The 20,947-nt window shown below is 39.4% G+C and overlaps 1 protein-coding gene across 4 annotated transcripts in view; it reads right to left on the bottom strand.

Moving 5' to 3' along the window:
• The window catches only part of ddb1 (damage-specific DNA binding protein 1), an 89,482-nt gene that overhangs the window by 17,962 nt on the left and 50,573 nt on the right, over positions 1–20,947 (bottom strand). For all 4 annotated transcript variants that reach the window (XM_043706087.1, XM_043706085.1, XM_043706086.1 and 1 more), the window contains exons 17-23: positions 20,788–20,883; positions 13,670–13,781; positions 10,194–10,317; positions 6,384–6,548; positions 5,663–5,757; positions 4,370–4,540; positions 501–610 (exon numbers count right to left, since the gene is read on the bottom strand). In XM_043706087.1, the coding sequence (XP_043562022.1) occupies positions 501–610; positions 4,370–4,540; positions 5,663–5,757; positions 6,384–6,548; positions 10,194–10,317; positions 13,670–13,781; positions 20,788–20,883 (873 nt within the window). The remainder of the gene's footprint in view (positions 1–500; positions 611–4,369; positions 4,541–5,662; positions 5,758–6,383; positions 6,549–10,193; positions 10,318–13,669; positions 13,782–20,787; positions 20,884–20,947) is intronic.

Raw genomic sequence — 20,947 nt, 5'->3', positions numbered from 1 at the left:
CCCCCTTGTGGGATAGTCTAAGACCAGAGAGCATAGTCTCAGAATAATGGCTTGCATATTTAAGACAGAGAGGAGGGGGAATTTAATCTCCTCAAAGGTTGTGAATCTGGGGAATACTTTACCACAGAGGGTTGTTGAGGCTGGATTAGTGTATACAAGGCTGAGACAAACAGATTTTAAGTTTTAAAATCAGTGAGGGAATTGATGGTTATGGGGAAAGGCAGGAAAGTGGAGGAGGATTATCAGGTCAGGTATGATCTCATTGAATCTGCCAAGTATTGTTGGAATTTCAGTGCTGATTATAATTGAGAGAAAGTGAGGACTGCAGATGCTGGCTTAAGTGGGCTGAATGGCCTATTTCTATCAGTGTCTTCTCATCTTAAGGGTACTCATACTTGCTGTGATCATGCACCACTTGCCTGAGATTTGAGTATACTCAGCATACAACAGGCTGAATACATGCAACGATATATGGACGGTCTCTCTCAGAACCTGCTCACCTGTCTTTCTGACACACAAATAAGTTGAAAGAGTTTTCAGCACCCAGGAAGTTGTCATCATCCAGTATTTCAACAGCACTCATCCAATTAGGGTTGAAATCTCGGGCAATCTTATATAGAAAAAGCAAAATACATTTTAACATGTCTTTTAATAATATACTAATACCAAAAGGCAGACAGATACTTGTGCTGTACAATGAGATGCTTAACTCAGCCAATGCTCATTTGATGCAATCCACTATTTAATCTACTTCCAATACCGTGGACAAGATTTTAGATTAAAACAATTTCACCAACTAAGACATATATACTGGTGGTTTAACTTCCTGCTACTTCTGGAAATTCCTTATGTACAAACTGGTCATCATATTTACCCAGAAACCACAAGTATTCACACAAAGTGCTTTAAGTTAGCAGAAATATGTTTGAATATCTTAGAAACACGCTATAAAAATCTTTTGCAATGGTGAAGGCATGTTGTGGAAATTTTTTTTGTTGAAAGAGAAAAAGAATTCAGAACAATATCAGTTCAATATCTATGACCCTCTTGTATAGGAGTCACATTTTTCAAAACAATATTTTGTTTTACACTTGGGAGGACGAAAGGGAAAGGGTACAAATGATAAATATTTACGCAGATACAAAACGCTTATTTGGTTCGAGTCAAAACTTCATGATCATGAAGGTTCAGTCAGTCATAAATGATGATGGGCAATTATGGGTTCAAAGTTTCAAATATAACACAAGGGAGGGGACCCACTTACAGCTGACCACAAAAAAATTTCATTGGAAATGGGTCCTTCCTATCCTCTCTGGTGTAGACACCTCAAATTTTATATTTCAATTATATCTCCCAAACGTCCTTGGTTGCAAAATAAAACAGTCTCAACCTACTTCTTCCTTGAAGCTGAAGTTTCACACTTCTAGCAATATCCTGAAGAATCTCCTCTGCGCTCACTCTAGTGTGATCACATTGTTCCTGTAAATGTGGTAACAGAACTAAACTGCAGCACGTTATAGAGGCACTGTATTGTAACATTCCTATTCTAACCTAGTCTTGATCAATATAGTACACTTATGTTTTTGTAAACAACTCTATCTGTCCTGCTACCTTCAGGGATCTGTAGGCATGCACACCCAGATTCATACTGTTCCCTTGCACTATTATTGCATTCACTGTGTACACTAGACCTTTTTTTGGCCGAAAAAATCTGGAATTTACCAAATATCTCATGCAAAAGTTCACCCTAGTTCTTCTCAGATAACAGATCAACATTTGAGCATCAAGGCATCATCCTGTACATAAATATTACAATGAGAAAGTTTTTTTTTCCATGCTATTGTGTTCTGATGTACAATTCACACCAAATGTTTAAGATGATTCAGGTCAGAGTCAGGTAATAACCTCTGTGTGCAGCTCAGCTGCCCTATCGCACTCATGGAAGTGTCATATACCTTGTTAAACAGTGCAATTTTTCAGGATTTTAATGAACTTTTGTATTTAACACGTTTAAGATGTACCATGTAATTTAAAGGAGAAAGTGAGGAGTGCAGATGTTGGGGTGTAACAGCCAAAAAGTGTGGTGCTGGAAAAGCACAGCAGGTCAGGCAGCATCAAAGGAGCAAGACAGTCAACATTTCAGACATAAACCCTTCATCAGCGATGTGATGTAAATTGTAATTTAAAGCAATATTATATTTCTACTTCACTTTTTCTATGTATAAATAAAAGCTTACTAATTCATTTTTGTTTCTATTGACTTTGCTTGGCTAGTTGTTATGTTCAGCCTTATTTCTTATCATCAAGCACATGACCTATTTTTGTTTCATGTGCAAACTTGCACATCATTCCCCTAGATTTAGGGCAAATTTTGTTACATTTAGTATAATGCAAAAAGCAAAGGACCTAATATTGAATCTTAAAGAAAGAAAGTAACCCTGCCATCAAAACCCTTACCCTTTAGCGACCTGACAACCCAACTTTGGATGTAACCTGCTGCCACTACTACTTATATCCGATGAGTTTGCACCTTAACAGCCTACCAGTGTGATCTTGCTAGCCAGCAATGGCGGTGTCCCACAAGTGAAATAACAAAAAGCTAAATCATGTGGGCTACATCAACCAGAGTGGTGAATCAATGGAATTCAATGCCACAGAAGGCTGTGGAGGCCAAATCACTGAGTACAGGGTGATCCCCGTAACCGCAGAATCGTTTTCTGGTGTTTCAGTTAACCACGGTTTGCCCTGGGCCGAACATATTATAGAGAACCTTCCAGAACCAGGGATCAGCAGGCTGCCGGAAAGATCAATTTACTATTTAAACGAATGGGTTTGTTCCAATTCACTGTATCGGGCTTCGGTAGGTCTTAGAACATATCCCATCCAGGTATGGGAGGACTACTGTATATTTGAGATAGATAGGTTCTTGAGTATCAAGGGGATCAAGGGTTACAGGGAGAAAGCAGGAGAATGGGGTTAAGAAACGTGATCAGTCATGATTGAATGGGCAGAGCAGACTCGATGGGCTGAATGGCCTAATTTCTGCTCCTATGTCTTATCAAAAGCACTACCTTTCATTCAGCAATCTTGATACTTTCTCAGAAATGTCAAACATTATTCAGGCATGATGTTCCCTTAAATTCATGTCAGGTCAACTTAATTATCCTAAATTGATGATATCGTACTGTTCAGTATTTTTTTGCAGTAATTCACCTAGCATTGAAATTAGGCTCATTGCTTAGGCTATCCATTGCCCAATTAATAAAAAAGGTACAAAATCAGCAGTCATCTTACAACACACCTGTGGTCAAAAAGGACAATCAGAGCTTCTTTTATACCCTAAAGTAATTTAATATGGGCATGGTAATGTACCAATACTCAAATCAGATGACTGCACATGAGACTTCTGAGAGGCGCCCAGTTAGTTAGTCACAATGAAATCAAGTCAAACCTTGAAAGGGTTCAGAAAAGATTTATAAGAATGTTGTCAGGGTTGGAGGGTTTGAACGACAGAGGGGGGCTGGGGCTATTCTCCCTGGAGCATCAGAGTTTTACAAAATCATGAGGGGCATGGATAGGGTGAATAGTCAAAATCTTTTCCCCAGAGTAGGGGAGTCCAAAACTAGACAAGATAGGTTTAAAGTGAGGTGAAAGTCTTAAAAGGAATTGAAGGTGCAACTTCTTCCTTGCAGAGCGTGGTGCGTGTACAGAATGAGCTGCCAGAGGAAGTGGAAGAAGCTGGTACAATTATATTTAAAAGGCATCTGGATAGCTATATGAATAGGAAAAAGTGAGCACTGCAGATGCTGGAGATCAGAGTCGAAGACTGTAGTGTTGGAAAAGCACAGCCGGTCAGGCAGCATCCGAGGAGCAGGAGAATCGACATCGACTCTCCTGCTCCTCAGATGCTGCTGGACCGGATGTACCTTTCCAGCACCACACTCTTGAACTGGGTATGTGAATAGGAAGGGTTTAGAGGGATATGGGCCAAATGGTGGGAAGTGGGGCTAAATTAGTTCTGGATATCTGGTCAGCATAGATGAGTTGGACAGGAGGATCTGTTTCCATGCCATACAGCTCTACGGCTTTATAACAGTTAGGGAATCAAAAGTGGTTTTAGCATCCTTGGATTAGGGAAGGTGGGCAAAAATAATTTTAGCAAATCATCCCACCTTTTATCAATGACCTTTCATTCAAAAAAGTGTGAATACAGATTTTAAGTGAGGATAAGTCCATTTGCTAATAGAGGAGTGCACACCACAATATTTCTGGACCTGTACATTATTGACCAACATGTGTTAGCTCTTTCTCAGCAGAAAACTGGGAAAAAAAAACAAAAAATGTAATATAAACTCAAGCTGCACTATACCTCTTCAAAATTCCCTTCCATTGGTTTATAGGCAAGCAGCAGCACTGAACGCATTAAGTCTCCTACTAAGATAAAGTCTCCCTTTGTTTTCAGATAGAGGGCCATGATATTATTGTAGTGATTGCACTCTGTGCGTAGCTCTTTTTCAGCTGTCCATTCATATAATCGCACCTATAGTGAAAATAATCCTGTTACTTTTTCATATCTTGCATACAATTCAGTGTGAATACATCAAGATTTGGTCCCATCTACCTGATACAAAAAAAGCACCGAGACAAATGATGAGAAAAAGCAGTTACTAGGATTTTAGTACGTGATAACGAATGTGAAATTTTACTCAACATCTACTTGTATTAAAAACATCCAGCTAATCTGTGAAGAACATTAATTACATGAAGTACATAAACTTACTATCAGCACTGACCTTTCTCATTATATTAGTACTGTCAAAAAGTTAAGGTTCAGTTTTCACGCAGGATTTAAAATTTTTTCCCACAACTTAGAGGTAAAAAATTCTGTCAAGGTCCTGCACTACATTTTTCAGTCAGCCAATTGCAACAACAGGTCATTCATCCACTGCTGTTTGGTAAGTGCTACTGGTGCAGATACTTGTCGCATTTACCTAGTCATTGCACTCAATTGCATAGAAGAGATTACGGAACAATGCCCCTGCCAATGACGAGAGCTGTTTCAGCATACAGCAAGTGATAAATGCAAGAATGTATTTTTATTTACTCAGGTGCACTGAGCTGCGTAATTCCTAACCTATATACGTACAAGTGTTATGAACTTTGAGAGATACATATCAATTTTAGAAAACCAATTTCGAATAGTTGCACACTTAGACTCAATAGGTTAAATTATTGACTCCATTCTCATATTGTGAAATGTAAGTGGGGTGGCAGAATTGGCTGTGACTGGTTAGTATGCAATCAGAAACCAAGTGGAACTGAGGTTTGAAATCTTCCTCCAGCCCAAGGAGAGAGATTTAAACAAAATATTAAAAAATACAGACAAACAACTCAAAGTTGTAGACCTTCCTGCATCAAAGAAAAATGGTTACTGAGAGATTAGGTGCAGCTACAGAAGCTCCATTTGAAGCTGAAGAACAAAGAAAGAAATTTTGAACCAATTTACATGCCAATTGTTAACAGGGAAAAAGGTCTATTTTTCCACTAGAACAACAGCCTGTATCACTGACCAACTTACATTCAATGAAAGACCATTTTGAACAGTCAGACTTCATGCTACCCCAGCAAAGAAATATTCTGAAAATCATATGGACTCAAGTACCGTGCTATTGATGCTTGCTAGCAACTTGCCATTGAACTCCACCATAGAATACACGGCACCTTTTACTTCTTTCTCTGCTATTGTCTGAAGCTTGCCTGTTGAATGAAACAATATGTTAGCTAAAATATCATCTCTGATCTTTGAAAATGAAGTGCATTCATAAGGGTGTAGGGTATCCTGGAAAAGTAGTGATTAGTAAATACCCTGAACTAATCGGCTGAACAAATAATCTTCTAACTGTTCCAGCTGTATCACATCTATTCTAATTGTATTTGAGAAGGGATGGAAGAGACAGGCAATAATATAAAATCTACTGCTATGTCAAAAATAGGGATTAAAAAAATACAGTTCCACAAAAACCTGGAAACAGATCCAGATTAGTTCTGCATTATTCCTAAATCTGCATAGTTGAAAGCATGGGGAAGTAATTATGGGCCATTATTTCTCAGGAACAGGTCAGGAAAGAGAATAAGTCAGTATTATTTAGTAATATTACTACAGGAACTCTATGGATTTCACTGCCATAGAATTTGATAGTTCAGGAGCACTTAGTCATGATGTAGGAAGAATACTTAGGTCAGAAGCAATCCCATTGCTTCTCACAGACTAATGCCATAATCTTCATGTTTCGGAGAGAAGGGGCTTGGGAACCTGAAGAAAAATACATGTAGTTGGACTTGTCAGAAACAACACAAGAGAAAGAAATCAATACTTGACTTACCATCAGAGTACTGGAATACTATAATACGTCCTTGTTTTGGTTCTGCTTCTTCAGGATATACCATTGCTGTACCTACAATGAAGTAAGTATTGGGATCTTTGCCCAACTTGCAGGACACAATACTTAGTGCATATTCATTCTGCAGGAACTGATGAGCATGAAGAACTGGAAAGGGGAACAAAGTAAGTGTCATAATCTCGAAGGCAATCTGAACACAACCTGGCTAAACAAAACTCTATGCAGATTAAAACACCGGAGATTTTAAAAAAAAGTTTGTGCAAGACAGGATAAGGAGTCTTGGTACTATAATTGGCATAAATTGCTGGTGTACAGAGAAAATAAAATTCATGTTTCCAATGACTATGCACTGATGCCTGCTGAAAAGTCTAAATGTAGTTCAGTGGCAACTGGAGCAACGTTTGCTGCTAACAGTCTTCCACAGTGCCGATTAACTGACATGTCTAGAATAAAGATAGCAGGACAATGTGCACAATTCTTTTATTTTGTCTTTGTCTCCCCATGCTACGTTTTCAGAGTAAAGCATGACTTTGACGTAGTAGACTCACAGTCACAGAAGTCTACTGCACAGAAAAGTCATTCAGCCCATTGAGTCTGTGGCAATCAAAACACCTACTGAACTATTCTAACTCCACTTTGTACTTGGCCCTTAGACTTGAATGCGCATCTAAATAAACAAACATTGAGGGTTTCTGCCTCAATCACTCTTACTATCCATCAGTTCCAGATTCCTGCTTCCCTCAGTGAAAACAACAATGTTTCCCTGTAACCCCTCTAACCTTCTGCCACACACTGAAACCTATGCTCCCTGGTCAGGATGGAGAGAAGTTCTTTCCTGTTTACAATATCTATGCCGTTCAATTTTGTATACATCTCAATCGTGTCCCACCTCAGTCTTCTCTGTTCAAAGGAAACAACCCTATTCAATCTCTCTTCATAATTAAAACTCTCCAGCCAACCAGTTGTAACTGTGCAATGAAGTCACCTGATCACAATATCTCCAAGAGACATAGTTGTATAAAATTCCAAGCAAACAAACCTTAAATTAACAAGTCAATGTGCGAAAATAAATTCTACATGAAACATGAAGACCAAATGAGTTTCACCTTGACACACCCATACACCATTATTATTAGAGGTTAGGCAAGTAAGGTGTTCGACAAGGTTCCCCATGGGACACTGGTTAGCAAGGTTAGATCTCATGGAATACAGGGAGAACTAGCTATTTGGATACAGAACAAGTTCAAAGATAGAAGACAGAGGGTGGTGGTGGAGGGTTGTTTTTCAGACTAAATGCCTGTGACCAGTGGAGTGCCACAAGGATCAGTGCTGGGTCCTCTACTTTTTGTCATTTATATAAATGATTTGTATGTGAGCATAAAAAGGTACAGTTAGCAAGTTTGCAGATGACACCAAAATTGGAGGTGTAGTGGACCGCAAAGAAGGTTACCTCAGATTATAACGGGATCTTGATCAGATGGGCCAATGGGCTGAGAAGTGGCAGATGCCGAGTATAATTCAGTATAAATGTGAGGTGCTGTATTTTGGGAAAGCAAATCTCAGGACTTATTCACTTAATGGCAAGGTCCTCGGGAGTGTTGCTGAACAAAGAGACCTTGGAGTGCAGGTTCATAGTTCCTTGAAAGTGGAGTCACAGGTAGATAGGATAATGAAGGCGGTGTTTGGTATGCTTTCCGTTATTGGTCAGAGTATTGAGTACAGGAGTTGGGAGGTCATGTTGCAGCTGTACAGGACATTGGTTAGGCCACTGCTGGAATATTGCGTGCAATTCTGGGTCTCCTTCCTATTGGAAAGATGTTGTGAAACTTGAAAGCGTTGAGAAAATATTTACAAGGATGTTGCCAGGGTTAGAGGATTTGAGCTGTAGGGAGAGACTGAACAGGCTGGGGCTGTTTTCCCTGGAGCGTCTGAGGGGTGATCTTATAGAGGTTTACAAAATTATGAGGGGCATGGATACGATAAAAGACAGTCTCTTTCCTGGGGTGGGGAGTCCAAAACTAGAGGGCATAGGTTTAGGGTGAGAGGGAAAAGATATAAAAGGGACATAAGGGGCAACTTTTTCAGGCAGAGGGTGGTACGTGTATGGAATGAGCTGCCAGAGGAAGTGGTGGAGGCTGGTATGGTACAATTGCAACAGTTAAAAGGCATTTGGATGGGTATATGATAGGAAGGGTTTGGATGGATATGGGCCGGGTGATTCCAGATTGGGTTGGGATATCCGGTCGGCATGGATCGAAGGATCTGTTTCCGTGCTATACATCTCTATGATCTAATTTTCTAGCTATTGCATTATCTATGGCAAAGTAGGATTTTCTCAGGTTTTCTGCCATCCTGCAAGAAAGAAGCAATTCTTTACTGTGGTTCCCAAACAGCTGTAGAAAGATAGTTTTCAAAAAACATGACCAAAACAATTTTCCAAACTTGAACATTCTAGAATTAATGGACTAAACTAAATGGAATATTGGCCAGCAGGCTAATAAGTCATAGACTTAGCAGTACAAATGCAAAATGTATTTCTCTGATCAATGGCACTCCAGAATGCCTAGCAAGTATCAACTCCCTGAAATAAATCTACCAAAGTTTCATAACTAAGGTTCTAGACAAAGAAATATAGAAAAAAAACAGCAAAACAAAGACATTTGCTGGGTAATAGATAAGTTCTAGACACATTCAAAATTAATAAAGAGAAGCAATATGTCATAATAAAATTCAATGAAGTTATGTTACAGTTTGATAGATACCTACACTCAAGCAATCATTTGCCATTTTTGGGAAAGGGGTAACTTAGGTTGTTAGTGTCCTTTAGCATTAAATGTTACTGCATTACAACAGTGATAACACTGAAAATAAGCTAACTGGTTATGAACTGACAATATCAGGTCATCTGAAAGCAAGACTGCTGTAGAAATTTTCTTTCTTTCTTTTGGTGACCACATTAACAGAGCAGCAGGACAAGGTTAATTCAACTATCTTGGCTGATATCTGAGCGGCACAGTGGTTAGCACAGCTGCCTTACAGCCACTTGGGTTCAATTCCACCCTCGTGCGACTGTGGGGAGCTTGCACATTCTCATGCTTGCATGGGTTTCCTCCAGGTGCTCCAGTTCAAAAATGCACAGGTTAGCTGGATTGGCTATGCTAAATTGCCACAGTGCCCAGGGACATGTAGGTTTAGTGGATTAGCCATAGTAAATGTAGGATTACATGGGTCTGGGTGGGATGCTCTTTGAGGATCAATGTAGACTTGATGGTTCAAATGGCCTGCTTCCACACTATGATCCATTCATTAACACTAACTCTTTTTTTGATCAGTTAGTTCATATTTAGTGCAAATACAAAATAAATATTCTGCTAGAAATCTAAATCAAAAAAAACTAGAAATACTTGGTAAGTTACTCAACATGTGAAAAGTAGTAAAGTTAAGAAATTTTACAGTTGAAACAGCAAATCAGTTTTCCTCACGTTTTATTTCAAATCCAATTTCTTAAAAATACTTTTTATTCCTACCAACTGCCAAATCATGAAACACAAGAAATAACTGGCTCTACAAGATGTTACAGTATACTTAGTGAAGAAATAGTCCATTGGAATTGCCACTTAATGAAGAAATAGTCTATTGGAATTGCCAGTAATTTCTGCTTGTATCAGCAGCTTGAAATGAAGTTAAAGACAACAGGAGTGGTAAAGCATTTGTTGGCAGGTGGAAAGATGCTTGGTGAAACATGGTGAATCTCTTGATAATTGCTAACACTATTTGAGAGCTAATATTTACCTTCAAATGTATGTTGATCTATGATTAGTAGATTGTGGACCTCCACTTCATCCCCAAATGAGCTCTCATGCTGTGAAGTACTACTTGGGAAAAGCTTACTGGAGCTAACACTGGTAGAAAGAGCCTAAGAGAACAAGGAAGAGTTCAATAAAACAATGAAGCAGCAACACAGGGTATAGCAGCATAGAGATCTTTGCTATCTGTAACATAATCATTATACATTTATAGGAGTGCTTTTTAATGGTGGCATTCATTATACCCCTATGACTTACGACCCACTTGGCACCTTTGGGTACTAAACATGCCTTCATATTTCTCTTTTCCTTGCTCGACAGTTAATGGAAGTAAGAAAAGTTAATTAACAGGTGATGGCTACCTCAGTTTCTATTAAGTAAGGCTACTTAAACATAAACATGTAATGCATCCATTGGTCCAACATTTTTATTTTTCACATTCCTCCAGGGATATCACCTGACAGTGGTTCAATGATATACAATAGGTGTTCTTCTTTGGAGAACCACGGGATTAGACCTGTGTTTCAGGTTTGATCTCCTTGCAACTATGTTTTCATAACGGCTATGAGATTACTAATTTACCTTGACTTGCACCGTCCATTGTCTACCTTATTCTGAATGCTTCATGCATTAAGATGGAAAAGTTTGTTCTATCCTCAAATTCCCCTACATTTTTAATAGATCCTTGGTACAATATGACATAGATACATTCTATCTCTTTTATGATAATCAACCCATCACGAACCAACAACAGTACCTTATCCTTTAGCTTAATTTTCTAAGGGTACATTGAATCCAGCACCCCACAATTTAGTTTGAAGCCTAATGTACAGCCCTAGTTAGGCAATTTGCCTGGACCCTGGTCCAAATATGATTCAAATGGGGCCTGTCTCATTAGAATAGTTCTCTCTTTTACTGAGTACTGGTGCCAACGTCCTATCAATTTGTACTAGTTTCTCCCATCAATCTTTGACCAAATTTCATTTAATTTTTGTTGACAATTAACTCATGGCTCACTAAAATAGAGATCATCTTTTGGGTTTTGCTTTATAATTCAACCCCCATATGCTCATATTTCCTCAGCAGAACCTCCTTCCTTGTTCTATCTATATCACTGATAGCTATGTGAGCACAACAAATGGATCTTTCCCTTCCTATTCCTTTGCAATCCAGATGAAATATCCTGAAACTATGCACCAAACAGGAAACATGGCCTTCAGCAATCTCGATCTGGCCACAAGAATCTCTACTCCCTTGACTATACTACCCCTGATTACAACTATATTTCTCCTTTCTCCCTATCTTGAATGGCTCACTGTACCATGGCACTATAGTTCATTTGCTCATCCTTCATATTGCCTCTGCTGCCATCCACACAGGGAGCAAGAATCTCAAACCTGTTAGATAAGTTCAGAACAGAGCTCCTGCAGTACTACCCCCTGGATCCCTCTACTTGCCCCACCAACAGTAACATTCTCCTGCTCCTGACTACTGACCAAATTCAAGATACTTAATCTGAGAGGTGTGACTGCCTCCTGAAACACAGCAGCCAGGTAACCCAGCACTCTGATGTGTCTGATCGAAGCTCACACTCCAGCTCAACAACTCTGAGCCAAACTTCCACAAGTAACTAACACTTGCTACAGATGTAGTCACTGTGAGCTGCAATGGGATCCACCAGCTCCCACATAATGCAGCTACAACAGATTTCCTAGCCTGCACCTCTACTTAGTCCTTCATTTTTTAAAAGAATTTCTTACTGGTCTTTAAGTTTGTAACCTGTAATATTTCTATTTACATTCAATCTGAAAGTTTGCTTATAATTGATGATCATATTCGCAGCAATTACCAATGAACTTACGGTTTTCCTGTGACATCACTTTTAGCTTTGTGTTGGGCCCCTGATACTGGCCTTCAAATTATCCTGTTAAAAAGACCTTACAAACTATGAACCAAAAAAAAAGCATCTCTTCCTCTCTGCACTGAATTCCCACGTTGCTCCAAAATCTCAGAATGGTTTAGAATGGTGAAAAACGTTTAGGTTCAGCTTCTAGCTGTCACAACACAGCTAACATATTCCCAGAAATGGTGTTGTCTTGCAACATTTGAATCCATGCTTGGTCCTTTCTTTTCCTCAAATACATAATTTCATGCATATACAATTCAATATATATATGCAGATACAAAACTCAAAGATCAGTGGCACAGACAGAGACTGCAAGTAAATTACATCACTCCCTTAAACCATTCCATGCTTTTTGATTGCCACTTCGACACCAACTTGTGGATGGGACATAATGTTCACAGTTCGAACACTGGGAAGATCACAGCCTTTGTCAGAAAGCATCTTACTTCTGCAGTTAGAATCATAGAAACCTGACAGTGTGGAATCAAGTATACACCAACCCTCCAAAGAGCATCCCACCCAGACCCATTGTCCTCCCACCCCCATTTCATCCTTATTCCCTGTTATTCTGCATTTCCCAAGACTAATCTATGCAATCTACACATCTCCGAACACTATAGACAATTTAGCATGGCCATTCCGCCTAATCTACACATCTTTGGACTGTGGGAAGAAACCACAGCACCCAAAGGAAACCTATGCAGACACGGGGAGAACGTGCAAACTCCATGTAGACAGTCACCCAAGGGTGGAATCAAACCCATGTCGCTGGTGCTTTCAGGCTAACCACTGAGCCACCGTGCTGCCCATCATTGTTGCCTCCATCATTTTTCCTGGGTGTTCATCTGGCTAAACCAAATGCACACAAATTGTCACATTCACTTTGTTCCAGTGTCTTATGTCAAAGCCTGTGCCATTTCAAATACTTAGAATCCTTATTTCTAGCTCCGCAACATTCTATTGCCCCATAACCCCCATGTTACTTCCTTTAAACATAGAAACTTTTACCAATACTGTTCAAACTCATGCCTTTATCCCTCCAGTGTTCTGTCAATCTTTTTACAAACTGCTAATCAAATTTGTGTTGCCCACATCTTGCCCTATACTAAACACGAATCAACCATCTTCTGGGTAGGTTGCACTTCGTTGGGTCGGTGTGGACTTGTTGGGCCGAAGGACCTGTTTCCACACTGTAAAGTAATGTAATCTAATCTTCCTAACCTTAATTGATTGAGAATACACCTTGGTCTTGTCCAATAGAAACCTCTGAGCACAAGTGCATAAATTTGTACAAATTTCATTTTCTAGCATTGCAACTCTAACTGCTTGCATGTCTTCCACTCCTGCTTTAGTGAATCTGTTTTGATTCTCTTCTTTGGGATCCCATCTGCAGTTTTAATTTAGTAGAACTTAACGTTGATTTTGCCAGACCCTTTTCTAAAAGCATGATATCTCTTTGCTCCTTGGCTCGTTTCCATCTCTGAACAACAGATTCATTTCTTTGCATTAAATATTTCAAAGCATATCTGTTTTGCAAAGGATGTACATGATATTACCTGAGTGCTAGCACTTGGTCTCAGGACAGTGGTACCTCCACTGGGGTCCAACACTTCTATTCTGCTGCTAACCAGACCAAAGCACTGAGAGGCCTCTTGGTAACAAATTCTTCTGCAGAACAAGAAAACAAAATATAAAGACAAAGCACCAAATAAACATCAAAGAAAATTTCAGTGCAAACCTTATTTAAATGCCTCTTTCCACCTCTGCTCATAACATCCCTTAAATACAGTTAATACATAACAGCAATATAAGGCTATTTCCATCTTTTTTGGTCAATTTTATTTTTACAATATTTTCTTTGACAACACCTTCACCACCACGCTCAGTATAAGCAAAGCAGAACAAAATCATAACCAACTCTTTTTCTTTTCAAATTAAAGTAACCATAATCATAGACCAGACAATCTAAAACATGGGTAAGCAAAACAAAGTTGCCATGGTCAAAGTTCCCCTTATTTGGTGTTAGCAGGTTACAAGAGGCCACAGCTTGGACAACCAGACTGTTTGAGCACAGTACAGAAAGCTAAATGCCTCTTACCCAGGCATGACAGTCAGACTTGAACTAAAAATATTCCACTTCACAGCACAAAAGACCCCACCACTACTCAGTAATGAGCACAAAAATTCACACTCAAATCACAAAAATAGTAAATGAATTCCAGTAATTAGTTAATGACTATGATAAGACCATAAGACATAGGAGTGGAAGTAAGGCCATTCAGCCCATCGAGTCCACTCCGCCATTCAATCATGGCTGATGGGCATTTCAACTCCACTTACCCGCATTCTCCCTGTAGCCCTTAATTACTTGTGACATCAAGAATTTATCAATCTCTGCCTTGAAGACATTTAGCATCCCGGCCTCCACTGCACTCTGCGGCAATGAATTCCACAGGCCCACCACTCTCTGGCTGAAGAAATGTCTCCGCATTTCTGTTCTAAATTTAGCCCCTCTAATTCTAAGGCTGTGTCCACGGGTCCTAGTCTCCTCGCCTAACGGAAACAACTTCCTACCGTCCACCTTTTCCAAGCCATGTATTATCTTGTAAGTTTCTATTAAATCTCCTCTTAATCTTCTAAACTCCAATGAATACAATCCCAGGATCCTCAGCCGTTCCTCATATGTTAGACCTACCATTCCAGGGATCATCTGTGAGAATCTCCGCTGGACACGCTCCAGTGTCAGTATGTCCTTCCTGAGGTGTGGGGACCAAAACTGGACACAGTACTCCAAATGGGATCTAACCAGAGCTTTATAAAGTCTCAGTAGCACAACGGTGCTTTTATATTCCAACCCTCTTGAGATAAATGACAACATTGCATTTGCTTTCTTAATCACGGACTCAACCTGCATGTTTACTTTTAAGAGAATCCTCGACAAGCACTCCCAGATCCCTTTGTACTTTGATATTTGGTACTGCATCATAAATACTCAATTTTTGTTCTGATAAATTAAATTACATTACATTACAAGTGTTTAACTGAATTGTTTTGTAACTTGTCAGTTGTGATCCTGCATCAACAAGTTACAAACTTGATTATTCTTTTAGTTACACAGGCTATTCTCAAGTACATAAAACAAAATACTGTGGATGCTGGAAATCTGAAATGATGGCAAAAAATGCTGGAGAGATTCAGCGGGGCTGGTTGTGGTGTCGAGAGAAACAGAGTTTACATTTCAAGTCCATGATCTCTCTTCTTCCGAACTAGTGGGCGGCACGGTGGCACAGTGGTTAGCACTGCTGCCTCGCAGCGCCAGAGACCCGGGTTCAATTCCCGCCTCAGGCGACTGACTGTGTGGAGTTTGCACATTCTCCCCGTGTCTGCGTGGGTTTCCTCCGGGTGCTCCGGTTTCCTCCCACACTCCAAAGATGTGCAAGTCAGGTGAATTGGCCATGCTAAATTGCCCGTAGTGTTAGGTAAAGGGGTAAATGTAGGGGTATGGGTGGGTTACGCTTCGGCGGGTCGGTGTGGACTTGTTGGGCTGAAGGGCCTGTTTCCACACTGTAAGTAATCTAATCTAATCTATCCACAATCATAGCTACTAGACTGGCACTTGTGCTGCAGTGGTGGTGGCCCTACTCTGGGTGAGAGGGTCAGCATCAAGTTTCATCTTGTTGAGAAATTTATAACAACATTTCTGAACAGGTTAATTACAAAAATTTCCACTAGATAAAAAAAAATTATGAAATGCGGCTGAGAAGAAAATCTGAAAACATCAGAAATATTTAGCAGAAGTGTAAACCTCCTTTTTTCTGAAGTGCTGGTGCATTTTTAATCTTTTGTCTTTATTCTGCAAATGTGCACTGTTCATCAAAATGGTTTGAATACATATTGCTAGAGTAAAGATCTTTCTATTCCCATTAATCCAGAGAAAGTTCTATTGAAGCTGTAGATTTTGTTTCTACTTGCAAAGGCTATGAATCCAGACAGTATGTTGCCTGGATTTGACTTGTTAGGATCATTTTATTTAACTGAAACCTAAGTATACATTGCTGCAAATTTGGCCTTAACAACAAAACAAAAGCTGATTACGCAACAGAAACAAAGATAAAATAGAATAAATCAAACTATTTACATATAATACAATGATCAAAGATTTCAAATCACATGGTAAAATGCAAAATTGCATCTGTTCCATCTGTACCCTTCACAGCACTCAACTCCAGAGAGAATTCTCTTCTCAATCACTTCTATAGATCAATTGAACTGTTGCTTTCAATTTCTGGTCTTGAGAATATGACAAATCTCTTCCTTGAATGTTTGCACAACTGAGGTTACACTTTCTCAGCTTCAGACTGACATTTCTGGTCTGGAAAGTTCAAATTAAATTCCTGACACTAAAGCAACCCATTTCTAAATCAGTTCGAACCTTTCTTTGTGAGAAACTGTCAAACACATTAACTTCCACTAAGATGACTGAAAAATTGCCAAAGGCTTTCCAAATAATGAGCATTTTACTTGAGCCAAAAAAAAATCTGATCATCCTAACTGAAAGTCGAAAGCATTTCATACATTTACCACTAATCCAAAATCCAAACTCAAACCAAATTATGTTAAAAATATATATAAAATCACACTTATTACAATTGATACATTATCTTCAGTTCAGTGCCTGCCATTTGTGTGTCACTTCTCTCTCCTCTGCTTTTAGCCAGGCTAGTCTTTGCAGAGCCAGAGGCATCACCTGCTTCTCACTCCAAAGAAGATTGAATGATAATTAATGTGTGAAAGCAGGAAATTGCAAAGCAGCCTTCATACATGTAGCAGGCCATTCCGACACACGGTAGAGTTTGCAGCACAAATCAAACCTGTCCCACTTTTTCACAGAAGCCACTAAATAGCAAAAACAAAATCAGATTCTGGGTGAATTTTATCTCCCTAGCCTGAGATGTTGAAATCAATTGTCGCAGACTGTAACTAAATGCAATACTCCAAGTACTGTTCAAGTACAGTGAGGTAAAGGCAAAGAAATTGGGCAAGCAAACAGAAAAAAAAAATTAGCTGCAAAGATGAAGGAAAGTGCCAAATACCAATACATTAAGAACATGAGGATGACATGCGTAGATACAGATGATGTCGCCAGGCTTCTGAATGAATATCTTATCTCTGACTTTACAAAGGAGAATTTAAACATTCCAGTTCAAGACGAATGTGGAATATTAGATAAAACAAGCACAATGACAATGAATTTACTTGGGGAATGAACTTTCAGGAATGAGGCTGTTAAAACGAATCCAGGAAGAAATAAAGGGTGTTCTGAAGATCACTTTGCAGGCAAGGTACCAGAGGACTAAAGGTTGATGACTGTTGTACCACTACGCAGAAGGATGCAAGGGATCATCGAACTAACTACAGCTTAGTCAGTTTGACCTCAGTAGTCAGAAAATTACAAGAATCAAAGTTAACTGCTAATTGGAAAGACATGGATTAATGGAAATACGGTTTTACCAAGGGGCGATCACATGTTACTAACTTAAATGAATTTTTTGAGGCAGTAATGAGCATTGATCAGAGTAGAACAGTGATGTTTTCTATTTTCATCTTTCTAGGGCATTTCACAAGGTCCTGCATGACTGAGCTAACATTTCAAATCCGGTGCCTCTTCATCAGAACTGGACTCAAAATGTGAGAAGAACGCAGATGCTGCCAGATCTAAACTTCACAGAAATTTCTGTTTTTGTTTCAGATCTTGTTTTTAAAAATCCTATTCGACAGATTGTTCAAAAAAAGTAAAACCCACTGGGTTACAGAGCCATGTGGCAAGTTGGCTTCAAAATTGGCTCAGGTGACAAAGGATCCTGGTAGAAAAATGTTTTTGCAAAAACAACAGTTTTCAACAGTATCACACAGAGATGAGAGTTTTTTTTTGCTGTTTGAGGCATATATTACTGATTAATACTTAATAGGAAGCAGGATTGGGGAATACATTGACAATACAAAACTTGGTCTTATCACTGATGGCGAAGAGGATGGCTGTCAACTGCATGATAATATCAATGGTTTGGTGTTCTTGATGGAAAAATGGCAAAAGAGAATTCAACTTAGAGTAGTGCAAGTAGTGGATTTGGGGACAGCAAACAACGCAAGGAAATATATAACAGGAAAATATTGAGAGAAAAAGGGAGCAAATGAGAGACATTAGAATGCATGTCCGAAGTTCCCTACAACTGGCACGACAAATAAAGAAAAGAAATGTGGATCATTAAATGACACATTTAAAAAAAAAAGCATGCAATCCTGGAATTAAACAAGGTACTGGCTACACCACAGCTGGTGTTGCATACAAATTTGTGATCCCTGCATAATATAAAAAGCACATAATTGTACAAAGATGTGAGGAAAGATTGCATAGCCACTGAATTGGCATTAAAAATTGGTGGCTAGTTTATTCAGCCATTGCACATGGTTTGAATGCCTTCTGTGTTGTAATATTTATCACGTCTTTTGTTTACAATGAGTAAAAATGAACCTGGCTTACTGAACTGCTGCCGAGAGCAGTCCTGGACATCGATGGGAGCCCAGGTACCGTCTCCAAATGACTGACCACTCGCCCTCTCACTCTCTCTCCTCACACTTTCCCTGGAGTTCTACACAGGGGTGTATCCTAAACACCCCCTTCCTCAGATATTCTCTCCAATGTTGTCCTGTACAGGGCAAGGGGGAACCGGTCAAAAAGTTGCACGCCACATGCCTTATTTGGAGACTCACCCCACAAAGGCAGCAGCAGTCTTACGGTTGGTGTCCAGTTTGGCTGCCCCTGAGAGGGGGTGGGGGCAGATGGGGACTCACGGGGGCTGGGGGACTGGCTGGTTTGAACAGGGGGCAGGCGCAGGGTTGGTGGGATGGACGGGAGGACGGGGTTGGAGGGCAGACAGGGGAGGAAAAAAAAAAAAATTCGGGGGCTCGCACGCAGTGTGCTGCTGCCTAGTCTCCTGAATGGGGACCAGACTTAACAGAAAACTCCAAGCCCCAGAGGAGGGGCATTGAATCAATTGACCAAATAATCTATCCGAAATAAATAGTGCCCACCCATCTCATTCAAATAAGCGAGGTTCCTCTGTATATAGTGTTTGCATAGTGGACTGATTAGAGAAAACTGAATTCTTTGAAAAACTTTGTCAAAACTGAGGTCAGGTGAAGGAATTAACCTTACCTGTAGGCATTGGTTGCGATTTCCATACTAAATACAGCTGTACACAGCACTATGCAGTTTATTTCTCCAAAAGAGAACCTCAATGCTTCTACACTTTACTATTTTATGAAAGCCTTTTAATCTCTTCAAATCTAGGTCAACATCTTTATGTAGATCATTCAAAGCAAAGGTGTAGATAAAACAATGGTTACTTTCAAATACACTTTGTAACTGACTTGTTCATTGAAACAGTACAGATACATAATTACTGTTAAAAAGAATATAAATGAACAAACTGAGTGACATACAGATTTATAACACTTAAGACTACAACTAACTAAACAATTTATAACAATGTTGAGAGTGGCTAGTAGCCGACCACACAAATAGGAGCCATTTCTTGTGAACAGTTTGATTATGAGTAACAGAATCACATACTCACATTCAGTTGGAAACCAACATAGCCATAGGTATTAATCATACCATGGCTTGATTAGTGGCTTCTGACTTTTTACTCCAGCCACATCAGTACAATTTATAAAAGGTGTTACAAACAGCACCTGGATTAGATACTTCAGACAAATCTTCTGAACAACAGACTGGTAGAATTCCCTGTAACATGAGGACTTGGGACCAAAAAATGTAGCTTGGGATCCTGTTGAGCTGAGTTGGGAGTTACAACATAACTGAAGCAGAGATCAGAGATCTCCAAGTATATATGCCAAAGGCCCTCAACAAAATTAATAGTTGGCCCTTTTGTGCAACAGCCTAAATTGGCTTGAGTGCCATTAGTAACTATGACCAGAGGAAACCAGGTGATGTAACTGCCATTTGCCAACCAAAATGCTTTAACTGAAACAATCTGCAGCCATCCAATTTGTATATCACTTGACAATTTGCATCAATATTTTGAGTATCAAAAACAAATAGCTAAACAAAAGATAAATCACAAACAAATTGAAATTTTTGCATAATATCCCACTAATGTGCGCAGATGTCAAAGAAAAGGGAAACCAAAGCTATGTGCACAAAGATGTGCCACAGTTACGAATGAACTCCTGACACATAATCCAAAGTTGAATTAAAAAAAGGTATAAATGCTGGAAATCCAAACATTAAAGAATCAAGCTTCAAACTGACTCCATGGTATAAAAATTGTACGAGTTGGGAGAATGTGTTTTATCCACTCACCCCAAATTAAATTGAGGGATTTTCAAGGCTTAATTTAACATCAATTGAGACAGAGAATCTATTCATGCAGTTGAGTACTCAGCATGATCTTAGTGGATCCACTCCACTAAGAGACGCAACTGGTTTGTAAGCTAGCTTAGTGCTAAAACAGGATTTTTCAGTTATGCCCTGCAGCGCAATCTGCACAATTGCATACACATACAATATTTGATACAAGACACAGGCAACATCTTGGAACGCTTTCATATATGACTCCAATGACAAACATTGTAAATGAGGAACACTTACTTTGGAGATTCATTAAGGGGAACTGTTCGGATGTGTAGTTTCTGAATTTCATCAATAGTTCCTATAGTTAAAGTGCTGTTGTTGGCCAAGGCCAAGCTGTTAGATAGAGGAATAACACAAAAACCGACAGCAATTAGTGTTTTAATGAAAATGAAAGAGA

This window comes from Chiloscyllium plagiosum, chromosome 16, assembly GCF_004010195.1.
Source record: "Chiloscyllium plagiosum isolate BGI_BamShark_2017 chromosome 16, ASM401019v2, whole genome shotgun sequence".
Classification (NCBI taxonomy): Eukaryota; Metazoa; Chordata; class Chondrichthyes; order Orectolobiformes; family Hemiscylliidae; genus Chiloscyllium; species Chiloscyllium plagiosum.
Note: the sequence above shows the minus strand (reverse complement) of the source record. Positions and strands in the feature narration are given on the sequence as shown.